We start from the raw sequence: 12,183 nt of genomic DNA, 5'->3' as shown, positions 1-12,183 counted from the left end.
AAATATGGCAGAGGAGGAAATTAATTCTCTAAGCAAAGTGGCCTGGTAATGAAGTGTGTTTGTGTGTGTGTGCGTACATGAGGGTTCGTATATTAGTAAACATGCTGGACAGATAAGTGCATCTTTGGACTGAACAAACCAATGGGAGCACAAACTGCATCTGGAAGCTGCAAATTTACAGGTTGGCAAAACTTCATTGAGCTAAATCTCCATTTTGTAAACCACTGGCTGCATTTCCTTACCGAACCCAGCGATGTCCAGCACCCCGATGAAGTTGGACGAGGTCTCGAAGGGGAAACACTGGTTCACCCGTTTGACCACGTGATCGAACAGCCGGCTGTACACGGCCTTGGCCAGGGCGTCCCGGGCGTTGTTTGCTTGTTCCACCTTGAGAGGCACCCTGCAGGGGACACACAAAGTGGGGCAGACACGGTCCGAAAAAACGGGGTCATTGCCGGGCGCCTATTAAATCCCTCTCTTTTATCTATTTATTTTTAAATCAACCCAATTTCCATGTGACAGCAAAAGTTACGCCGTCTCAACGTGACACATTTTGCAGCTTAATGCGCCATTACCCTTCCGAACTTAACAGTCAAGTTAGGCGACCGCTTTAAAATGAGGGTTTCTGACGACTCTTCCAACACCTTTTATTTTGAATTATTGACGGGGGTCGACTGTTCGGGCAGGGTGCAGATCCTCAGTGGCCCAGAGTTCAACTCAGCTCCCCCAGAGGATGGAGAGGATGAATTTAAAATGATATGGTCTGTATTTTTTTTTGTTGCTATGATTGCTCTTTACTCAGTTTGATCCTTTTTTTCTTTTCCCGTCTCAATGGGGGGAAAAAACACTGTATATTACAAACAGGAATATTCCACCACATCCTGACTCTCGTGAGAATACACAGGCTCTTTTATGTCTTCTTCGTGATCCTTACAATTAACCTCAGTGGCAGGCTTCTTTTTTTTTTATCAGATACAATGCTTCATATGCACACGAGTTAGATACACCCCTCATCCCTGGTACCATCACATCCACCGCCCCCCCTCTGTTAGCCTCAGCCTCCCATTGGGTAGACTGGGACTTAATCACAAAACCCCTAAGCTCCACCTGCTCCCCAGACGCCGGGGCCTCTACTGTACCGCGGCCATGCACGCCTGCCTCCTCAGATACGAGCTGCATTATTTATGTGGAGAAAACACTTCCAGGCCAGGCAAGCATCTGGCCCCCCTGAAATATTAATCCACCAAACGTGCCCCCCCATCACTCAAACACCACATCACCACCACAAGTACAGAGCAGCATTGCCGGTACTGTGCCATATTCCCCCTCTGTACATGAGCCTTTTAACCTGCAAGTAAAACACTTTGCAATCATGCACAAAATAAAATCATTAGCTCTATCATACACCCCTCTCTCATAATAAACCATAAAATAACAGGGTTAATTCAGTGTAATAATTTAATCTCATCATCTTGCTCGATAAATACATCTCAAGACTTTGCAGGCTTGTCCCTGATAAGCACAGGAAACAACTGCTTATCCAGGAACTGTGCCGTTTAAATTCCAGTTTTTCCAATTCCAAGGAGAATTAGCCGTTTTCAGATTATTAACTCCTTGCCTTCACTTAGTTCCGTTCAATTCAGAGATTGTTTTTGTTTGTGAATGACGGCAGTGGCTTCTGCAAATATCCGGATATTATTAAGATGATTTCCTCCATTAAAACCCAAGAGAAGTTGCAAAAGGAGTCTTGAATCGTACAAGGCGGAAAACCACTGCTCTTACTTGATAACTGTTCCTTTGGCGCCCCCTGCTGTGGTGAGCATGACTCTGGTTGTGAGGCTGACGCGCAGATCGTCCTGGTCCAGACCGAGCAGATCAGCACAGTACTCCAGAGACTGGCTGCACTGATTTCTCAAAACACATCCACCTGAAACACACAGTAAATATAAAAAGTTAAGAACCCCTTCATACAGATGTTGCTGAACAATGTGCAAAATTCTTATATTGGCTTTTCTTCCAATGCATTTTCAGGGACATCATTACATACACATGTTATTTAATCTCTACAAAATGTGATTCATAATGAGCTGTAAGCACCTTAGAGCTAATTTGATGTAGAAAAGATCAGAACAGTAGTGTTGCTTTCAGACATGCACTGAAGTCAGGACATGTTCCTGAGATTATTCAGTGGGGCCGTATGTGAGAAAACAGTTGCTCCGGACATTCTCCAGAACTTTTCCCACCGGCCTCCTGGTGAAATTTACTGAGAATGTCTTGAGTGAGCTCATGTGAGAATACAGCAGTAAAATGCTCAGAGAAATCACAGCGTGTGAGTGTGTGGATGATGGATAAGAAAGAGGAGCCGTAAACGTAGAAGACGCTGCCAAAGACGACAACTTGGAAACACAACGAGATCACATCACAATGGACGCAGGTTTCGACGTGCTGTAAAGAAGAAAAAGTACTTTTCCGCAGCAGAATTAAAACATCATGTCCCACTTCCTGCTCCCTCTGCCCAGACCCCACCCCTCACCTGAATGTTCTGTCCTGGATAATCTCCTGCTACGCTCTTCATATAAAAATCCATGATTAACTTAATATCTGATGACGTTTTCTTTCTTTTTATTCTTCTTTTACAAACTAATGTGAGTGAAGTAAAGAGGTGGCACTTTCCACAATCAGAGGTCTAATATGAAGGTGAATGGGGAAATTCAGTTGTGGTCATTCTGTGTATTGAGAAAGGACCTGTTGACAACTTCCCTTTAAAAAGCTGTTGACATGTATTTAGTGAACCCTAAGAGACATCGACTGTCTAGACAGAAATATAAAGATTGAAGAAGAAATGAGAGGGAGAAAGACATTGTGGTTGCCGAGGCAACAGAGGTCTTATTGTTATCTACACTTTGGAGGAAATTGTTACTGAGTTGACAGACAAAGCTCTGGTTGAATAACACAACCAAAAAAACAACTGTACCGACTTATTGAGCCACTGATGTATACCGTGGCATGGAAGTAACATTTTTCTACTTCTACTTTCTAAAATAAGCTAAAACTAAAATACCCCTGAAGTGAAATATGTTGCTAGAACCCAAAATATTGATCATCTCAAGAATTATCCCAAATTCTTTTTTTTTCCTTCCTCACCTGAGGAGCTGCCCGTCTCTTCAAAGTCAATGTTGCCCAGATGTAAAACGCCGGCGACCACCCGGAACAGGTCCAGCTTCTCGGTGTCATCCAGGCCGATCTTCTTCATGGCCCCGCACATCCTGGTGAAGTCGCCCTGGTCGTCAAGGAGAGGATCCTTCAGAGCGCCGACCTTCAGATGCTGCAAAAGACACAAGGGTCAGAAACGGTCGCGAAACAGGAAAAAAGTGTAAAAGCTCAATTCAGATCAGGATTTACTCAAAGAATCTGTGAATATCAATCTGTATTTTATATTATCCAATGTCTAATTAAACCATTTGCCTTCAGATAATGAGTAAATGTGATTCTAAACTATAAAAGCCACACGTTAGAGATGAACAAACCCAAAAATATTTGACCAGTAAAAGCCTCCACCAGCAGCAGCACACAACAAACACACCACCCTATGAAACCAAGGCTGCTCTGCTACAGGAGCCATGTCTCCAAATGTCTGGTCAACTAACGTATTCATACTTTTAAAGAAAGGACAAAACCCATCTGAAACATTTATGTTATCTCAGGAGAAGGTGAAAACGAGAAGAGAAGGAGAAGAGAAACATGCAGCGTGAAAACATGACTGGAACAAACCACTTCAAGAATGGTCAGGGGTCAAGACTGCAGCTTAAACGCAGAGTGAAACAAGGGCTGCACAATTATGACTAATTATGAATAAAGTGATTTATAAGAAAACTTTCACAGTAACTGTATTGATGGGAACACGTTTGTCATGGTTTTGACCCAGTCACACAAATATCATGGGTCAAAGTTCACCAGAGTGGAACAACACATGAAGCCATGCTGCAAATCAAATGTTTCACTGGTGTGACCGGGCCCTGAGACAGCAAGTCTGCTATATCAAAATACTTAAAGTATCAATTGAGTCAACGGCAAATAACTGTGCAGCCCTTCATCGTCCAGTCTGCCTGAAACCAGCTGAACAAGCATCCTTTGTGTTTTTCTAACCCCGCCCGGCCGTGGCAGACACATGCAGAGAAGAGGAAGCGTCCACTACACACGGCAGCATGTGGAAAACCTTCAGGAGGAACACAGGAGAAAGAGCAGCAACACACAGCTCTGATAAAAAAAAGGAACACGTCACCTTGTTGTCCTATATACAGAAACAGAAGAGTGTGGCAGGACACACAGACGTACAACAATGTTTTAATAACACACAGTGTACTCACAACCACAGCTTACAGGGAGTCCAACAATTACTAGACACTGTTAAAGATTTTATTAACACAAAAAAAAAACTGGAGCACAGATACAATTTTTGATATGTGTTTGGGTGCAAATATTCCAATGGGAGAATTTAAAATACATGTTTTTTTTAAATATTAATACACACACACGAGTACAACTCATCTAACATTATATAGTACATGAGTAAAACCTAAGAGCCTGACCGATATTAGTAAATAACAGTAAATCTGGGATGTTATTATCAGACCCTTATTACAAAGAAATGTAATTGTGGCTTGATATATTTCAGTTTAACCATAAACGTTATGATGAATAACTACTAATATAAACAAAATGTAAATACAACCACATATATAGAACTTCAAATAAGAGAATAAACATAAGTGCATATGCTTTCTGTATTGTTGATTCTGTTAAAATAAATATATGGTTAAAGTAAACACAGACAGAAGCTGATATGTCTGTAAGATGGGATGAGAAATCTGTCTGAAAGTCAAAGAATAAAGGTTGTGATTGGCCTTTAAGGTGAAGCAGGTTTAAATCATTACCCTTCTTTGCTAAATAAACTCATTATGAGTACACCCATTAAAAAAAGTGCTGAAATCTCTTTTGTTTACCACCATTTCACCTGGAAGTTTGATTAACATAGAAGGGAGATATTATTCCGTCTTAGAAAAACAACAAGTGAAGTGAACATGTATAATTAGTCCCTGAGAGAGTGACCTGTCACACTTATTTTTCTAATTGTTTCATGATATTAATTACATGTCTCCTGCAGGCTCTGCGGCGCAACTCGTCGAGGGCCTGGCTCGTTTTCATGTCGTACATAATTCATCAAATACGCAGACTTGAACTAATTTCCCGGCATAAAATATTGCGATTGACCAGTTTTTTTTTGCATATCATTTCACCTTGGCAACAAATATTTTCGAAAAATACGGTCTGGGATTTGCTTTCACTCCCATTCTCAGTGATTGTTATTGCATATCTAAATGATTCATCCCAGAGTGTTACATTTACTACCTTTGTCTTCTTGCTCTCAAAAAACTTTGCCCCCACACAAAGACAAATGCAACACAAGTGTCAAAAACAATCATAACAACTGAGATCCTAGTAATTGAACCAGAACAGGATGTGACATTACCTCAGGACTCTTGCGACTCTGCATGATTTGTTTATCCGAGTCTTTACTGGCAAAGTACCTGGTGCATCCGCGGTTCAGATACTGCAACAGAGAAAACAAACTTTTAGAAAACAATCAAACATAATTAGTATTTTGATGAATTTAATTCAGACACAATGCCGGGGATATTTGTATTGATTTCCAACGTCGCAGCGATTCACTCTGCCGTCTTCCAATATTGCTCCACAGCTGACTGGTAGTGAATTGCACAAAGTAATTGCCTCTGTTGATGTGGGCATCACCTTGGGGATCTGATATCATGACACTATGATAAACATCTAAGAGGGAACAGCTCGAGCTGCTTGTTGTTCCGTTAAGTGTTGTTTTGCAATGCGTGCAGAAGAGAAAATCCCGTCTGGGATAAACACCTTCATGCTCTCTGACTCTGCCCCTGCTGAGTTGATAATTGCTTTCGAACGGGACAGAATTCAATTGTGGAATATTTTGTTACTGAGGGGAGTTTGATTTCACACGGGGGGAACTTTCAATTTTCGCTCAAGAAAGTACGAATAAACAGCATCTAATTATGACACATTCCTATTATCAAAGACAAATGAAGTAAGGTAAACGTTTGTTTTAGCTTTCAAAAATGGAGCTTCCCGCTCTCTTTCAAAACAGAAGACCACTGTTTCATTTGCTTTCATTGCATTAATTGTATCCTCTCTCACATTGTCCCTGTTCAGACCGGCTGGTATTAACATCCATCCTGAGAGACCCGATCACAGAGTTGAGCACGTCTGTTCACACCCGATATTAAAATGCGTCCTGCATCTGTCTCGTGTGACCACTTGGAATCGGATATTACTTCCCAGCTCTTTAAGCAAATAAATATACCTATTATTTCTGTAATCAGAGACGGTATTATGTTGTTTTTACCCTGTATCAGTTAACAGATTATCTGATGTCACTGTGTTTTTGTGTGTCTGTGTGTGTGTGTGTGAGTCAGGAGGGGCTGAAAGAATCTCAGGCAGCCGATATGAAGAAAGATTTTACCAATTTTAAGGAAAGTAGCAATCATTATGTTGCGATCAGTGTTGATATTATGACGTTGACCTCAAACAAATCAACATATTGTCACTGAGAAGTCTAAAAATACTATTATCTGATGGTGAGACTGCAAGTCAGAGACTTCAGCTGACATAGCGAAAAGAATGTGTCCCCATGCGAATGTGTCCTGAGTGATGCCTTTGGGTGCACTCATGCCTGCTCTTAGTGCTTTCCACTTGTGATCACACAGGATGGATGTAAATACCAAGGGTGACTGGGTTCATATATGTTTCTTCTGCTGAGAAACATCCAGACTCTCTGGAGTCCCTGTGAGCCCACTGACCCTGAAGCTGTCTGGAGAGTCCAGGTGCAGTTTCTTCTTGATGTCCTCAGATGCTCCGGCACACAGTCGGTAGAAGATGTGGTAGTTCCTCTCCTCGTTGCTTTGCATGCAAATCCTCGACTTCTCCAGCAGGTAGTGGGACACAAATCCTCCCACAACTGCATTCTGGAAGAACACAAAAAAGAGAATGAAATCAAGTCTTAACAGCAGATTAAAAAAATGATGAATCAACTTAGATTGGCGATCATGCATTACCTTTTCATTGAAGTGGATTTCTACAAACTTCCCAAACCGGCTGCTGTTATTGTTCCGAACTGTTTTAGCGTTTCCAAAGGCCTCGAGAAGAGGATTCGCTGGATGAGGGAAAGAATACACATCAGGATCACACAGCCTCAAAACACAACACGCACACAAGGTTTTACCTCATTATAATTTATTACCTTCTACAATTCTCTCGTCAATATCCTGACCGCTTCCATATGTTGTGGTCAGATATCTATAGTATGGGGGGAAAGAATAGAGGGAAATAAAAACAGTTTAAAAGACTAAAATACACTCTCATTAAAACTGAATACAGTTTACACTGTTGAACATTAGTACAGTTGCCTTCCTTATGACAATAACAAAACAGAAGTAGTGAATGCCCTCTTTTGAATTCATGTGATCATGTAAAGAAACAGCTGAGAAGTCATTGCTTTTGCTTGTTTAATGGCAGAATGCATCCAGGTAAATGTCGTATTGTGGGACAAGGCATAATCGTTGGGTCTCAATAAGGTGTGAAGAGTCTTGGTTTGATATGAGGAACACAATTTTGATTTGCGACGGACGCAGTATAGTTCAGGTGAGTTCATACCTGAGAACAAACTTGGTGTTTTCAGTCTTCCCGGCACCAGATTCACCAGAAACTATGATGGACTGACTCATCTTGAGAACCTTCATGTCCCTGTAGGCTTTGTCGGCTAAAGAGAAAAAAATACATTACTTTATTTTCAAGCATAATCAGGATTTCCTCAGGGAACAGATTAAGATAATACAAATATGCAAACTATATAGTGTCTCATCAGGGAGGTTGACACTAGAATAAACAAATGAACTGAACATTTAAGTAGACAACAATGTGACTTTATTGGTTTTTGTACTGCATTATTTACAAAATCTCTTTTGATAAAAAAATAAAACAATGTACTACTAATAATAATATAAAGATCCATTCTCTGTAATAAACAAAAAAAATCCATGTATTCATCTAATACTAAAGATAAACTCAGGATAATACCAGATCTTGCTAATGTTATATACTTATACTTATACTTGATATACTGAGCAGCTGTTAGCAGGTGTTAGCTCTCACCTATAGCATAGACGTGAGGTGGCAGCGTGCCCAGCGACTTCCCCCGGTACGACTTGATGTTTTCTGGGCCGTACAGTTTGGGGACGTCAAAGTAAGGATTCACAGCTATCAGGATGTTCGCTACATAAGTCTGTGCGAGATGCAAATACATGTACAGAAAGAGAAAGTTCATAAACAGTGAAAAAGAGATGCACATTAATTATAGAACAATGCGACTGCAGAGGTGGAAATGAGACACACCCTAACTTGTTAACTTATCTTTCCTTTCTCATCTACCAGCTGTCCCTCATTCCCTAAGTGACGGACCGGGATCAGAGTCGGGTGAGACCGTCTGACTTTGTGACCCTGCGCTTGGTTCCCTTCCCTCTTTACCACCTGGTACTTCTCCACCCCCCCCGGGACTTAAGGATAGAGATCCTCTCTCTCCTTCTGTCACCTAGCTTGTTATTGTATCTCCATATGATGCAATTCAATAGCAATGTCTTTAAGTGATTGCAAGAGGATATGCAAAGGTTTCTAACTCTAGCTACAATAAGACAGGCGAGGAAGAGAACGTACATAAATGTGGTCTTTGTTGTACCGCACTCTAACGTTGTTGAGAAGTGTCGCTTCATTCAAGTACATGAGGGAACCTGGAAGAACAGGGGGAAACAGAGACAATTAATAATAATCTAATTATAATAATCTGCATGTATAGCACCTTTCAAAGCACATTTACAAAGTGCTTTACAAGTTACAAAAGGTCACACGGCATCAGAGCACAGATATAAAAACTGATAGAGATGAGAAAAGAGCAAAAACATTATAAAATGAATACATTTTAACATATCAAGACTCCTAATGAGTCTTTAGGAGGAATTCAAAAGAGGAAGAGGAGTTTCCAGACAGATCTCCACAGGGATATTGTTCGGGGTGGGAAAAAAGGCCCAGTCGCCTTTAGTCCTCAGCCAGGTATTTGAAATGGTGAAGGGATTTTGCTGATGTCCTCAGGTTACGACTGGGGGTTAATATCTGAATTTTTTTTTTTTTTTTAAATAAATACTAAATCTGAGTAATATCCATAAAAAAAGAAAACGCAGGAGAGAGGTTAACTTACAGTTGTCATCTACAAGTTTGTTGACATCGTCCTCAGCCGGGAAGACTTGGCTCATTGGAGCAAGAAAGGTCTGAGAAGACAGAAACAATTTTTCCTTACTAATCAATTCACTTTCAGGACAGACACACTTGCTACATGAATCCCTGACAACTGCAAACACATGATTATTTAATATTTAGTGATTGTTTGAAACGCTTATGACAATAAACACATTTTATTAGCATCCTATTAAGCATGAAACAACAGCTAAACAAGCATGCATAAACAGGAGTCATTCATCAAGCTTAAAGATCACGCTGGTGATGTTTGGTGCGACGACGTGTTCCCAGGCTAAATTAGTTACTGATATTCTCACTCTGTTGTCTGACTTAATGGAAATAAATTCAATGGAACAAGCCGGCTGTGAGAGAAACAACGAGAAGACATGGCAGCATGATGAATAATTTGGTGGGAGAGCAACAGGAGCTGAACACCTGAGCGAATAAGTGAGTGTGTTTGAGTGTGTGTGTTTGTGTGTGTGTGTGGAGGAAAGACAATGGTGGGGCGCTGTACCAATCAAGTTATTAAAAACAACCTCCATTTGAACAAACTCAGGAAATGTACTGATGATAAACAAGACAATGACATCTCTGGTTGTTCCCTATAATTAACACTCTTTTACATCGTTTACATATTCATTAAACTCCCTATAGCTAGAGCCCTGCTTGTGTGTGTGTGTGTGTCTGTGTGTGTGTGTGTGTGTGTGTGTCCCAGTCTGAGCCAAGACCCATGCTTTATTACCACCAACAGCCTGTATGCATAAACAGAATCCGCTTTGTGTGCCAGCTACAATACCTTGGCTCAATCTGGACATGCCCGTCCACAATAACGACCATGTGAGAAATGTCCCACCGATAAAAATTGACAAAGAAGAAGAGACAGGCCGGGCTGAGGGGCCGCGCACAGAGCCGAGCCACTAATGAGTTCAACGCTGCAGTAAAACGACACTCAATGGGCCTTTCATTCCCTCGCTGAATGGAGCAGAGTTACAGTCCTGCGATGGGGCATAAACTCATAATCGTCATTCGAGGGTTTTTACGAGGGAGGTTCGCTTCATACTCGCTTCAAATCGTCTCCAGCTGAGAGTATTTTACCTTGAAAATGTGCATATTTGGAAGTGATGTAGAGGAGGGGACAGTATAAAGCCGTTTCCAGACATACACTTCAGACAATGAGGGGGAAATTGGGTTTGTCTTTCACATATGAAGAACACAGCAGGAGAATGTTCAGGTGAGGGTTCTCATCTGGATGGAGCAGGCAGGAAGCAGGACGAGATGTATCTAGCTGCAGAAAGCACAGTGTGTTTGTGAACAGCACATCAACACGAGCCCCCAATCGTCAAAAACTCTCGTATCTCACCGGCTTTTCAATTTGACATCTTCTGTGGCGTCTTAAACTTGTGTAGCTTCTCTTTTTCAGCCTGAGATAAATATATTCTTTTTCGTTTTCAGTTTTTGCCTGTTGCATGTTCAGACACCATCAACAGACTAACTTTTCGGACATTTTCCTGCTGTGTTTTTTACATAGGCTCACTTGCACATTTACCCAACATTTTACAAAGAAACTAGTGGGAAAAGTTTCAGAAAATGTCTGGAGCAACTGACTCGGGCAGTAGCATTCCAGATAAATATTCTGTACACGTCTGAGAGCAGCTTTAATGCTATGCAGTCAGATAATTGCTTGTTTCCAATTTACCTTTGATTCTCTTGGGTTCTATTTGGATTAAAATGAAGTTTTAAAAACTACAAAATATTGAACCTCCAGGAAAAACATTTAAATAATTCCCCAAAAAGATAGATTCTGGATTCTAATAATAAGACTTTAAATTAGGCAGAAATAGAAAGATGTCTTTCATAACCTTTTAACATAGAAAACTAAAGCAAACAAACGTGGTAACAAACATCAATCATACAAATGATTGACATACGTATTGAGCAGTACCAGGGCTCTCATTTAAGCTGCTTACTGGCCCAACTGAATGTAAATGTTGACATCTCAGCTGCTTCAGACTCAGTGTGGTGGTGTTATGCTTAGTGGGACACCCGAACACAATGAAACCAGACACACCTGCCAAAGGCCTGGGACCCGCAAGCTGTAGCGAGAGGTACCAAATGCAGAGAGGGAACTGCTGCAGTGCAGGTCAGCCGTGAACCTCCGAGGGCCGACGCTTGCAGGGGACGCGTGACGGCTCAGGTGTAACAGGTGGCCTTTACCTCCTAATGAGCAGCTCTCCCTGAAGGCAACACTATCGGCACACCTGCTGCCGCTCGCTTTATTTATTCATGCCGTCATACACGCGGCCTCTCGTGTTTCTCACATTTTACACTTTGCCCGCCGACGCCTTTTTACCTGAAATGGCCCTCAAGACGGACAGAAAATATATAATTACGTTTTCATTGCCTTCACTGCGCAATGGGAATATTTCATGAAACCCTCGTGCATGAGGTTATGAATAAACGCATTTGTGAATGTGGCGATGACCCTCCTGGGATTAAGGTGAACAACAACCAGTGAAAGAAACACAAGCACCAACACCAGTGTTGCCTCAGCCTCATTTCTCCTACCGGACTTTGCCTGTAAATGGAAAGCAGGGGTGAGGTTGTGTGCGATCACCCACCTTGCCCCTCTGGTTCAGTGGTTCTATGGTGAGCGTGTCGGCTCCTATGTCCACGATCATGCCCAGCTGGAACCCGTCGGCCGGGTGGGGCGCCCATACCGGCTTGCCGTCCTCCATGGCTCACCTCCAGTCAGCACGGCTACACAACTAAGAGAAGGAGGAAGACAGGGAGAAGGAAGTG

General features: G+C 41.7%; 1 protein-coding gene across 5 annotated transcripts in view; it reads right to left on the bottom strand.

Moving 5' to 3' along the window:
- The window catches only part of myo6b (myosin VIb), a 33,057-nt gene extending 20,938 nt beyond the window's left edge, over window positions 1–12,119 (bottom strand). For 3 of the 5 annotated variants that reach the window (XM_061082673.1, XM_061082674.1, XM_061082676.1), the window contains exons 1-12: window positions 12,003–12,119; window positions 9,347–9,416; window positions 8,809–8,882; window positions 8,251–8,380; window positions 7,753–7,858; window positions 7,340–7,395; window positions 7,155–7,252; window positions 6,900–7,064; window positions 5,531–5,611; window positions 3,145–3,325; window positions 1,783–1,927; window positions 243–400 (exon numbers count right to left, since the gene is read on the bottom strand). In XM_061082673.1, the coding sequence (XP_060938656.1) occupies window positions 243–400; window positions 1,783–1,927; window positions 3,145–3,325; window positions 5,531–5,611; window positions 6,900–7,064; window positions 7,155–7,252; window positions 7,340–7,395; window positions 7,753–7,858; window positions 8,251–8,380; window positions 8,809–8,882; window positions 9,347–9,416; window positions 12,003–12,119 (1,381 nt within the window). Of the gene's footprint in view, window positions 1–242; window positions 401–1,782; window positions 1,928–3,144; window positions 3,326–4,282; window positions 4,292–5,530; window positions 5,612–6,899; window positions 7,065–7,154; window positions 7,253–7,339; window positions 7,396–7,752; window positions 7,859–8,250; window positions 8,381–8,808; window positions 8,883–9,346; window positions 9,417–12,002 lie in introns of all 5 variants that reach the window. The other 2 variants (XM_061082678.1, XM_061082677.1) reach the window with 1 other exon arrangement.
- Between the last annotated feature and the right edge of the window lie 64 nt (window positions 12,120–12,183).

This window comes from Limanda limanda, chromosome 12 (assembly GCF_963576545.1).
Source record: "Limanda limanda chromosome 12, fLimLim1.1, whole genome shotgun sequence".
Classification (NCBI taxonomy): Eukaryota; Metazoa; Chordata; class Actinopteri; order Pleuronectiformes; family Pleuronectidae; genus Limanda; species Limanda limanda.
This window is presented reverse-complemented; position numbering and strand designations above follow the sequence as displayed.